General features: G+C 31.2%; 1 protein-coding gene across 1 annotated transcript; it reads right to left on the bottom strand.

The window, feature by feature from the left end:
- Positions 1-7836: 7836 nt before the first annotated feature.
- Positions 7837-8955, bottom strand: LOC114761590 (1,8-cineole synthase 1, chloroplastic-like). Its single transcript, XM_028951005.1, has 2 exons — positions 8750-8955; positions 7837-8137 (listed from the first exon to the last, which is right to left on the bottom strand). Exons 1-2 carry the CDS (start codon positions 8953-8955, stop codon positions 7837-7839), a joined length of 507 nt encoding a protein of 168 aa, XP_028806838.1.
- Between the last annotated feature and the right edge of the window lie 3896 nt (positions 8956-12851).

Raw genomic sequence — 12851 nt, 5'->3', positions numbered from 1 at the left:
AAAAGAAAAAGGATGAGAGAGACATATACCTAATTCACGATAAAAATAAAAAATATATATTAAATGATCAGAAAAATACAAATTAATACTAAAAAAAACCCTTCAAAGATCTAATGCTTATTACATTTTGAATCAAAGCTAGTAGCATAATATTCTTCTTATAAACTAATTTATAAATTTATATACAATCTAATGCTATATAAAGATATTTTACTCATCAAATCATATCACATTCATTATAATTAACAAGTTTATTTGTCTTTTTTATTCCACTCAAACTGAAGAATCTCAGAGCAATTAAAAAGCACCTTTCATCATGAACAAGAAGCTTGGTGGTTGAAGGGATCAGGCTCAAGTTGGCAATCCACCGGACAAAACATGGCGGAATTTTGGCTGCTCTTGGAAGCCATCTCACCGAATAGATCTAATCTGACCTGATCCACAAGATTCATCACCAGCCACCTTCACCACAAGCCCCATCCCCCCGGGATCCACATCACCTTAATCCCACACTCGGGTAACCACCCAGCGTTAGCTAGAGTCAGGAAAACAGGCCGAGTCTATTGGACCGGTCAGTTTATACTCAAAAATTGAGGACTGGATTTGAAAATTTTCTTTTGAAATGAGAAACAGGCTTAAAAGGATTGACCTTGTAGAGTCGAAAACTTAAATGGGCCGGCCCATTTATGCTTTTTTATAATTTTTTTTGTTTTTCTAAATTTTTGTGTAATTATAATATTATTAAATTTTTTACATTGTTAATGATATTTTGAATATTTAGTTATTATTATCATTTTAAATTTAAATTTTACAGAATGGTTTGATTTATTTAGTTTTAGACGGGAATTTGTCCAATTAAATTTTTAAAAAATAGGTTAATTTGGACTTTAATAATGATTTCATTTATATTATATGTGTTGATATTTTTAAACTATATATATTTGATAAGAAAGTATTTTTATACTTATATAACTTATGATTCTGTAATTTGAATTGGAAATTTACAAGTTTCAATAACAATGTTTCTTAAACTAAAGTAAAATAATAGCTAGACTGTAAAATTTAAAAGTAAAATTCCTATAAAGAAGAGAAACTTGATATTTTTACTATGAAAGAAAAACATACTTATGAAGAAGAGTAATTAAGTATAGTGATGATAAATTTCAAAAGATTAATGATAGTGTTTATTTATTACACGTTTGCACTATAGATGAAACTTTTAAATGTTGTTATCTTGTTGATGAATGTTTTATATATTCTTAGGCGTTGATTGATATTTATATATATATGATATTTTATATTTTATTCATATTTATGTCTTTTATTAATAATTTTATCGATTTATTTTCATATTTTTTTAGAAAAATTTATGAGAAATATGAAAAATAATTTTTTTTAAAAAGGCCGAAAGCCTGTTGGCAAGTCCTGAACTCATTAGTTTAAGGGTTAAACCTAGCAAATTAAGATATTTTTAAAATTTTGACTCTATATAACCGACCTTTTTAAAGTTGTCAGCCCTGCCAGGTTAGTCCGTATTTCCACCTCTGGCAGTACCTAGTCCAGCTTCTTGTGTTGAGATGGCTAATTAGGCGTTTTATACACTGCATGTTTTATCTTGAATTATACGATGTGGACCTCTAAATTACCTTTATGTTTAATTTCTAATCAACCATAAGAAATTTTCTGGCATGAAATATTAACTTTCGACTTTTTTACCAGTATACTATAAAAAGTAAAAATATATACTAAGATATTGTAATTTTAAAAGTATTTACCAATATACTATATTTAAAATCGTTCTTCAGGTTAATTTTCAAAGTTGTCCTTCTAATGAATGATTTCTTTAGAATAAGCATCAATGTGCGTGAAGTGACTGAAAATCGTTCTTCTGGTGAAGGATTGCAAAACTTCATCTCCTACTAAACGACTTCTCACCTTCTCTCCTAATAAATGAAAATAAAATGATCATTATAATGATTTATCAAGCATTTGAATGAAAAATCATGACTAAATAATGGGGGAAAAAGTGTTGATAATTACATAATACTCCTCCGGTCTTTAATATAAGACCCATTTAACTAATTTGATTAGATTAGATTAAGGAAGTTAGGTAAATTAGTTAATTATAAGAAAAGTGACATATTTTTTCTCCAACACCATAATCATATTTCTTAACACCCCCTCTCCCTCTTCTACTTGATTATGATTGAAGGAGTATCCATAGGAGTAATTTAGAGAAAATTGACAAATATGAGAAATGGGTATTATCTTTAGAACCAAAACCAACTCAAAAATTAGGTCCTATATTAAGGACCGGAAGAGTAATATTAAAACTAATTGTGAAATGAGTATAAGATGTATATTGAATAAAAAAAAAGTAATAATTATTTTATTATAACAAATAATAAATAAAATTTAAGTTTATAAGGAAAAAATTATCCACCTTACTGATAGTGACTTCCAATATGACATCTTGCCCTCCTTCTCAGACATTGTGGCCATTGCTGTATGTCAACTTTTTGAGATTCAAGTGTCTTATTTGTTTACGTAGTTAGCGTGTTTGAATCAAACTAAGGTGATTCATTTAAATGTATAGATTGTCGATGAGTGACAAATGCTTATTTGATGATTCAACATGTTCAAAAGTAAAAGCATTATATTTAGCTAAAAATATTGTAGGATTATCTAATAAAATCATGATGATGAGGGTACCATATAATGAGACTCAAGTTGTGTAGGATCGATAGAGATGAGGAGGGATAGAGATGAGGAGGGATGATGGTGAGGGTGATGTGTCAAAAGCTTAAGTAAAAATTGGAGATTCATGTTCGCTTGCATTTTCATTTTCATTTATTACAAAGATTTATAAATATATTTAGTTAAATATATATTTATTAAAAAAATTAGTTAAAGTTTTAATCAAATCTTTTATGGTTGCCTCAACTAAATGAAATTGATGTAACTATAAAAGTATAATTTAGGAATTTCTTAAAATGAGGAGTAAAAGAGTAAATAAATTTAATTTTAATATAAATTTTAGTTAAAAATAATATTTTTAGAATATTTCTAACGGTGTTAACTAATTGAACCAAACTATATGTTTTTAAAATAGAGGAACAATCTATGTAATTGATGCAAACTAGAAGAATAGTTAGATTATTTTACTCTTGATTCAAAACACTAATGTAGTGACATGTTATCACTGATTCAAAAATGCAACATAGCAAATAGCAAGGAAAAGGCAAAATGAAAAAAAAGAAATTATGAGTGCCTTTCATTCATTTCAATTTTTCATTACTTACACCTTATTTTTACCTAAAAAATATATGAAAGTAATAGTTCACTTGAAGTTGGTAGAACACTTTCTTTCTTTCTTTTTTCACCAACTTAATATATACTACATATTTGATATTTAGGGTGTACATATAATTATTTTTCAGTTTTATCTTACCAAATTAAACTCCTGAAGAAGTATACTTTCATAAGACAAAATAATAATCATATACTAAAAAAAGATTTGAGCTTATATCAAAATTTTAACATTTTAATACAATATAATAGATGATAGTTTTAGCGTCAAAATAAGAGGCATCTAGTTTTTTTTTTTTTTGAGTTACAGGGGGCGGAATCAAACTCGCAACGCACACACCCCACACACACACACACCCCACTCGGCCAAACGGCCATTGGTAGAGGTACCTGGTTTAGAAAGAGTACTAATATTCCTGATTGTTGAAACCACTACTCACCTTCTGAAAATTAGAATAATGAATTATTAGCTCATCAAAGATAGTATGGATGAAAAATCAAATTCTATATCACAGCTGCAAATTTTTTTTAAAAAAAAAACAAGAAGAGAAACAACATACCTACAGTAGCAGTAAAAGAGCTTGTCAGGAGTGCAAAAATAAAAAAGCAAGAGAATAATGAAAATAGAACAAGTGAACCATCAAGGGGAGGAAAAAGAAGAAAAAGAAGAGAGAGCTCCGAGATGAAAGGAGATGAAGCAGAAAACAAAAACTAAACATGTAAATATATAAAAGCACATAGATTGCTGTGACCTCATGGGTTTGCATGGAAAGAAAGAATTGAGTTGACAACTAAGAGAAGTAAGCATTGGGAAGAAAATAGTAGAAAGATTCTCGCGTGGGGAAGTAATAGTAAAAAAAATAAAATTGTTCTTGAACGATTTCACTTTTTGATTTAAAAAAAATAAAATGTTAAAAAGTAAAATCATTCATGCCAACAATGATTTTACTCTTTATCAGATAACATACAAATCATTCTCGTATTGTTCTTGACAAAAATGACTTGTGTATAATTTAAAAATCGTTCTTATCAATAAAAATTTTAGTTGTAGCATATTGATAAATACTTTTGAAATAGCAGCATTTTTGTATATATTTTTACTTTTTGTAGCCTGCCGGTAAAAAAGCCATTAACTTTCTGTGCTGGAAACAGTGCGTGGAGATGACGGAAGGAGATTGGATAGCAGAGAAAAATTACGAGGAACGGTCCGAGTAACCTAATGATCTCAGCAGATGCCTGAATACTTTTTTTTTCCCAACCTGATAATAGAGATTTTCATTAATAAAAATACACAGCCCAAAAGGGGTCCAATGAAAAAAGTGCAACAAACTAACAGCCCAATAACAAAAACGCTAACCCTAACAACAATGCCAAGGAAGCAAAGGCGGTCAACGAGCCCTTTTTACCAAAAGCGTACATCCAAGTCATTAAGTGTCCGTTTAAAATAATTTATAAATAATTTTTTAATTATCATTTATAAAATACAAGAAAAATATATGAAAAGAATTTTGTCTTAATTTACACAAAACGTGCTTATAAACACTTTTCAAAGTGATTCCAAACAGGCTCTAAGTCAGGATTTACAAAATCACCATCAAAGCAAGCAGTGCCAGACATCACAGACTTGTTTATTGCCAGATAGAAAGAGAAGATCGCTACAAAAGACCCATCACCACAGAAAGAGAAGAACAGAACAAAACAAAAGACGGACGTCCCCTCCGCTAGCGGAAGGCGCTGGGGAGAGAGACGCCGTGACTGCCACTCGTGCAAAAACGAGAGAAAGTGAGTTCTCACTGCCTGAAGAAATTTCTGGAGAGGGAGAGGGAAGAGCTCGCCCCAAAGGCGAGAGAAAACATCATCAGCCTCTCAAATCCAGATTTCTGAATGTGTGAACAACAAAGGTTCACTTGCAATCAAGGGTGTTGATATTTTTTAGTAGTTACATATACGTATTGCAGGCAGCTAAAATAGCTAAACGCCAAGACAAACCTCATGCTTGTTTGAATTAATGTTTGCAAACTGTAGTTGAATAAAAGCCAATTAATTAAATGTAACTTATCTAGATAAGTTTTTATAAAGAAATCAATTTCTCATAAATTTGTTTGAATGATATATTGAAAAATTAATTTCAGAATATTCAAATCTGGGGCCCAAAAAAAAAACCAATGGTTTGACATTAATATTCAAAAGTCCAATAAATTCCTTTTAAAAAAGATTATAATAGAAAAAGAGAAACATAACCAGTTTTTCTGACAAGTTAGCTTTGTCTTTATTATCATTTCCCATAGACTTCAATTGTTCTAAGTAACTGATCCTCACCATACTGTCAAATTTTACTCAAAATAAGTGTTTTTCAAACTATAAGATGAGGAGATTCATACTACACGCACACAGAGACACACTATCCTGCTGTGAATTTGCATGAGAAAGCCTTAATAGGGAACTTAATATGAAAGGAAAGTTGTGGGAAGGTGCTGAAGGACGGCAGAAACATAAAGGGCAACCTTTTGGCCTTGTATAATTAAAGCAATTTGTGGTATTGGTATGTACCAAATTTCATGGTGATAGCTCTTCTTTGGACTCATTTCTACAATGTCGACATTTTGCAATTTGTGGTATTGGTATGTACCAAATTTCATGGTGATAGCTCTTCTTTGGACTCATTTCTACAATGTCCACATTTTCATATGCGATTTACGACCACAGATACCTGGGGGCGGTCACAGGACAAATGAAAGCAACACAACAGAACGAGAAAAATGACAAAGTTTGTACAAGGAATAATTGAACTGTCCAAAGAACCAACACAGCAAAAGTTGTCTTTCTCAGATATGAACACTCTCCTAGACACACACTTCACCACCTGGGTCCTTGGGAATCCCTTAATTAGCGATATAACCTGGGTCCCCAAGCATCTAGAACTTTGTACTTGAGTGTGATCTTTCAATTTTTTCATGCAACCATCGCAAGGCTTAGGAAAGGCTTAAGAGAGGTGTTTGGTGTGATTAGGCTTCTTGACAATTTATGAGTTGATACCTTGGTGGAATAAATGGGAAGTAAGATGAAGCCAAAGACCGTAGGTTCAATAACCTAAGAAAACATATTTTTATGTTTGTTGTGGTCGTAGCATCCTGCATCCGAATCAAGAGAATCAAGTTTTTGGAGGTTTCCCGTGAAGGGGTCATTGCTTTTCATTATCAGTCCGAGATCTCAATAAAACAAATGCATGGTTTTCGTTGGAATAAAAAAAAGGAGCAATTGGAATCGGGTCCCAAGAAAAGGATTTAATTACTCTAAAGTCTGTTGACAACTAAAAAGCATACAATAACAATTTCTAGTGTAAGAAATGACAACTGATTTATACTGCTCACTTATCATTTAAACTTTTTTAGTAATTAAATTCCTTTCTTATGAGCTTATAGTAATTCTCCCTCAAAAAACAACATATAAAAAGTCACATAATCATAGAAAAAGGAAGAGCTCACGGGGAGAAGGACAAAGAGAGAATAATGTTTCTACAGTTCTATATATTATGCCCTTTTGTCTATATTAATCCTTTGGATCCCATTTATTAAAAAAAAAAGGGTGTGTTTGGATTACGTGTAACAGAAGTAGTTTTTTTCCAATCTCAGTTATGCAAACTGAAGTTGGGATAGAAGTCAGATAGTGTAATGTGATTCATGTTTGAATTAGCGTTTGTAAAAAAATCAGCTTAATAAACTAAAATTGTTTTGATGATTAATAGAAAAAGTAAATTTAAATGTAAAATGATTGAAAAGAACATGAATTTTACTAAGCAATACATATTTAATATTGTATGTATATAATATGACAATTGTAAAAGAAATATTGAAAATAAAATTATTAACATATTAAAATTAATTTATTATTAGGAAGAAATTAAAAATACTAAAATACTTAATTAAATATATTACATGGATAAGTATACCCTCTAAATCAGTTCATATAAACATCTAAGAAATGAACAAAAATTTCATATCAACAGATTTAAATAAAGTTGCTACTCTAAAATCACAACTACTAATTAAACAAGAACACATACCCCATTTTAGTGCACTAGTATTCTTCCCACTGTGAAAAGCAAGATCGATCAGTTTCATTCCAAAAGTTCATTTGAACCCAAAAACCAAATTGCAAAAATAGTGTGCCAATCATCACTTTTAACAAAAAAGAAGCTTTTGCCGGTTGAGATGCATCTTTGAGCCCCAAACATGATCCCAAACAGGCCCCAAATATAGACGCAAAAAGAAAAACACTAGCATGTAGATGTAATAGGAATTAGGTGTTCAAGCAAGGAAAGAATACGAAGGCTAGTATGAGAATCGTCAGCATAACCATCTCCATGTTGGCACATATCTCGAGCCATTCTTGCAAGGTTGAGAGCAATTTTTATGAAACCCGGAGAGAATTCAGAATTATGCACTGCTTCCTTCATCTTCTTCCAAGTTTGGCATATCAAGGTGAAGGCATATTCATACGCCTCGATCTTGTTCAGAAGTTCCAGTTTCATTCATGTTTTAGTGACTTGGGAATGTCACCATCAAACTCACCACTTGATGATTTTGATGAAACATCCCTATTAGTAATCTTGTATGCTGCAAGGTCAATAGCAAATCGTGCAATGGTGGAAGAAAGGCGAATAATATAGGGGTATTCTTGTAAATACTCAAAATCCTGTGGCCTGATTGAATCATATTGAATCTGCAGAAAGTAAACTTGAACCAGAGCCACAGCCCCTCCCACTGAAATCCATGCATTATCTATATATTCCTGCATGCTTGGCACGTGCCCACTGAAATCCACGAATCTGTCAGATTTGATTCACAGATATCACCCCACTGGAAAAATTAAAAAAACACACATGATCATTACAATATATTCTGAAAATTTTAAGATTTGAATCTTGAATCATATATATATATATATATGCATACCACTTTAGGGATGATGTTGATGCCTGTATGTTTGAGGATGGCAAAAGCGACGTCATTGACAGAATTATAAAGTGCAAGAAAACATATTTTCATGTAACTTGCAAACGTACGTGTGCATTGCATGTATGTCCTAGCTACAATCAACACAATATATTACATGATTGAAGATGCGAAGAGAAGCTCTATATATACACAGACACTCTTCCGATCCTTAATATAAGACTTAAATAACTAATTTGAATATATTAAAGATGTTAATTAAATTAGTAGATGTGATATTTTTTTTTAAAACACCTTAAGCATCTTTCTTAATTTCTTTCCCTCTTCTATTTCATTATTGTTAAGAGAATATCAATGGGATTAATTTGAGAAAAAATTGATAAACATGTGAAATAGGTCTTATATTTAGGATCAACGTCAACTTATCAATTAGGTCCTATATTAAGGATTGAAGGAGTAGTAGTTAATTAGATTAATATGCTGACTTGTGGACCACATGAGTGAAGAGTTCAAGTTCTTGCAATGTGCCATAAACATCATAAATATCATCGATGATGTTTATGAAGGAAGTGATCTTGGTCATCTCTCTTCTGAAATATGAAAGCTCTGGTTGGGAACCCATTCCCACACCCCAAAAGAAGTTTTTGGTTGGCATGTCCCTTACAAAGCTCAGCTTTTCTCCATCTCTCATTTCTTTCCACCATCTTCATTGTTTAATTTATACATAAAGTCAAGCACCACCATAAGTATTTACTTCTGTTCTTATTGAAAAACAAAAGCTTTTAATGATGATAAAATACACCTTTTGGAGTCATGCAAGCATGTAATTGTCTGGTTTTACTTTTTTTTGGTGCAAAAACAAAGTTTTTAATTCCCATAGTTGTGGTAAACATCAGTCTCACATCAATAACACCTCTCTGTTTTCTTTACCTTGATATATATTTTAAGTCTCCTTGGTGGGTGACTTGGACTACATTCAAATCCAAACGAGCAAGCTTAAGCAAGGCAGGGCTCACATTATTTCTTCTTTGGTACAAGTCAATGAACCATGGAGCTTCAAGTCTGGGTATCCTCCATCGTAGGGGAAGCTCCAACACATGACTTATCATTACTGATATCTCACTATCTTTCTTCTCCTTCTTCACAAATTGTTTCAGATAATTACTGCAAAAATCTCTTGCTTCCTCAAGTATAGTTTCACTTTCCATTGAATGAAACGATGCTTCATACAGTGATAGAATCCCCTTTATATCATCCAAATCAAAATTCCCCTTCTCATCTTGAAAACTTTTGAATATCTCTGTGAAAAAAGCAATACATGCATGTTATAGATTTATTAGTCAATACTAAAAGTCAGTACAGTTTGATTTGGTATGGTTTTTTCCCTCTCCAATGCAGCTACAATATTGTAGACACTAAAGATCTCTGCAACCTCCTACATACATGGGAGCTTTTATGCCATTAAGTTATAAGGCTATTCTAATATAAGGTCGTTTAATTTTTACATTATCTGTTTTACCGAACTAAAATTAGAACAAATTACCACACTCTTATGCACTAAAAGTCTTTCCTAACCAACACAGAAAGTTTTGCTTGCAATAGTGATATTGCAAGAAGAGATATAGATATATGTGTATTGTGCAGATGGGCAAATGTCTGATGTCAAGTGGGGCTCATTTACTTTAGGCATCTATCTTTCTTCTTACAACATCATGGTGCAATGAATTAAAGAACCGGATTGGCCGATTCAAACCAGAAACCAATGAACTAGTCAGTAGTCCGGTCTAGTTTAACAATAAAAGCGGAGGAAAATTGAACCGGAAAGAACCGGTGCAAACCGGTCACAACCGGCCCACCTGTTGGTTTAGATGGTTTAGCCGGGTTGTTTGAAAGAAAAAGAAGAAGAAGAACCTGAGACTATTTCATGCGCACAAACAAAAAATATTGACTGAAGAAGAAGAAAAATAGAAATAAAAGAAAGATGACCGTTTTCTTCAGTTACTACGTTTCTGCATGTTTGCTCTATAAATAAAAATAAAATTTATTTCATCCTGGCTCTGCAAATACATTTGAATGAAGGTAAGGGAGGATGGAGGTATGAAAACGAAAGAAAGAAGAGGGGAACATCTGAATGAAGAAGAAAGAAATACTGAAATAGAGAGAAGAATGAGAACAAGAGAGAAAGCTACCAGAGCATGTGAATGCCTAACCCATCCCACACAAGATATAAAAATATTGAATAATGAAAGAAAATGATACAAAAATATGAAGTGGTTCAAACGGAGAAGCAGATCTTGAAAGATGTGAACACTTGAAACTGAAAGAGGTGAATAAAAAATTAGATTTCCCATGCAGTTCAAGTGTCCCACGCAAAATCACCCTACAGGAATAGATGGATTTAGCTAATAAGTACTTGTATCATATTATTTACTACATATATAATTTCTTAAATATATCTTTTATTTTATACATTTTTCTTCATATCTTTATTTTAATTTCTATTCAAAATAGCTAATATATAATTTAAAACATAACATTTTAATTATTACCGATTTGATTAGGGGTTAGCCAGGATCTGACCCATTAACTCTTAACCCAGTATCTTGACCGATTTAATTATCAGTCTGGTTTTTTGTTCCTTGTCAGGGTGTTGCAAATAAAAGAATTAGGTTCCAACTTAGTAGTACCTGATGACACATCATATCCACCTTAAGTATCTATCTTTCTTTTTTTCTTTTTTCTTTTTTTTTTTTGCTATGAATAAGCATCTTCCCACTAGGAGAAATCCTATTAGAAGCATTATTAAACAAAAGAATTAGGATCTAGTTTATAGTACATGCCTGATGACACATCAAATCCGCGTTGCCTTAAGATTCTAAATTGAAGAGCAATGGTGTGAAAGTCATCAGACTTGGTTTTAAATCTGCCTTTAGAACTCTTGGCGGACATGTTTCTTATTTCATGGACGAAATGGTGAGACACTCCCAGCTTTTGCGGCACATCTATGAATTCAAGCTTGTCCAAATGATTTGTGAGTTGCGAAATCATCATTCTAGTTTGCGCTTTCAGTTCATCTTTCTTCCGCATATGATTCCTTCTTCACAACAAATAAAAACATTTAATTTTCCTGCAATGAAATCCAAGATAATATAATGTCCAATATTCTAAAAATCATTCAGTTAAAATAAATCATAAAAATATGATATTTTTGCTCTTTTTAGTAGTATTTTCATCAAATTACATTTAATTCAAATTAATCATAATAAGTGCAATTAAGCCCAATAAATATGATAAAATCCTAAAAAAAGATTAAAAAATCATAATAAAATAAGGACTCATAAGAAACATTAACAACTAAAGGTGTTATTAATTTCATAATTTGAATTCAGTTATACTTAACTTAAAATATAACTATTTTATGTTATTATAACACGTTATAACCAAAACGTATTATTGAAATTTATGTTAATTAAATGACATACATAAGCATATTCATATAAGCATATAAATTGACAAGGGACAGTGATATCGTTAATAAGTCACACTGCCACTATTAACAAGTTATGATGTTATTAATGACAATGCTATAATTGATAAGTTACACTGCCACTATTAACAAGTAATAATACAACTATTGACACGTGAAAGTATAACTAATGACAAGTGATTTTACAATTTTATGTCACTAATAATTGGCTTTTGGTAACAATTTTATATGACACTATAACCAAAATATATTAGTGTAGAGAAATTGATGATATCATAAGATATTATGTATAACTTGAAATAACATTTTTTTGACTTATATCAATAGATAAATTGTTGAGTAAAAGTGCCATCATTGAGAAATTGTATTGTCACCATTAACAAGTGAATGTGTGGTTAATAATAAGTGACTTTATAATGTTACATCAATAATAATTTACTTTTAATAATAATTTTATATCATATTTTAACTAAAATGTATTAATGCAGAGGAAGTGACTTGTCATTGGCTTGCATATAAATATATTACTTATCTCCTTTTATTTGACTATCTCCTTCTGATATAAAAGGAGCTGTCAATTATGGCACCTTTACTTGTCAATGTGAGCACCTTAACCGATCAATGAAAGTACTCTTAGTTGTTAATTTTCTTGCTGCTAAAAATCTAATATAAATTAAAGTTGGTGTCCTCAATTGTCAATTCCGGCATGTTAACTTCTTAATACAAACACTTTTACTTGTCAATTTATAGCAAAGCCTTCTTTACCCCAAAAAAAAAAGGAAAAAGAAAAGAGCCAATACACATAAATGAGATAACAGCCTTCATTTACCACTAAAATTAAGTCAATACAAATGAACTAAATGAATATGCCATTATATTGATTGTCAAATAAGTTACAAGGAATGATATATATCTATTTGTACATTTTTCTCCTTCTCTTGGCTTGGCTTGTCATTGAAGTTACATATAAGCTATTTCTTATTTATAAAAAAGGCCATACACAAGTTAGGCATTCCTGTTATATACTCTTAGACTCTATACATCTATCTTGTCCCTTTGCTTTCATGTCGGGATCATTAAGGTATAACTCCTTCAATTCA

Source organism: Neltuma alba, unplaced genomic scaffold (genome assembly GCF_004799145.2).
Source record: "Neltuma alba isolate B1F8T4 unplaced genomic scaffold, ASM479914v2 tig00001702_pilon, whole genome shotgun sequence".
Lineage (NCBI taxonomy): Eukaryota > Viridiplantae > Streptophyta > Magnoliopsida > Fabales > Fabaceae > Neltuma > Neltuma alba.
This window is presented reverse-complemented; position numbering and strand designations above follow the sequence as displayed.

Excerpts from the sequence above, each read along its gene's own strand:
- LOC114761590 (XM_028951005.1), bottom strand. The coding sequence starts at position 8,955 with ATGAGAGATGGAGAAAAGCTGAGCTTTGTAAGGGACATGCCAACCAAA. Across the intron at positions 8,138-8,749 it reads TTCACTCATGTGGTCCACAA|ATTCGTGGATTTCAGTGGGC; the intron begins GTCAGCATATTA and ends CAAATCTGACAG.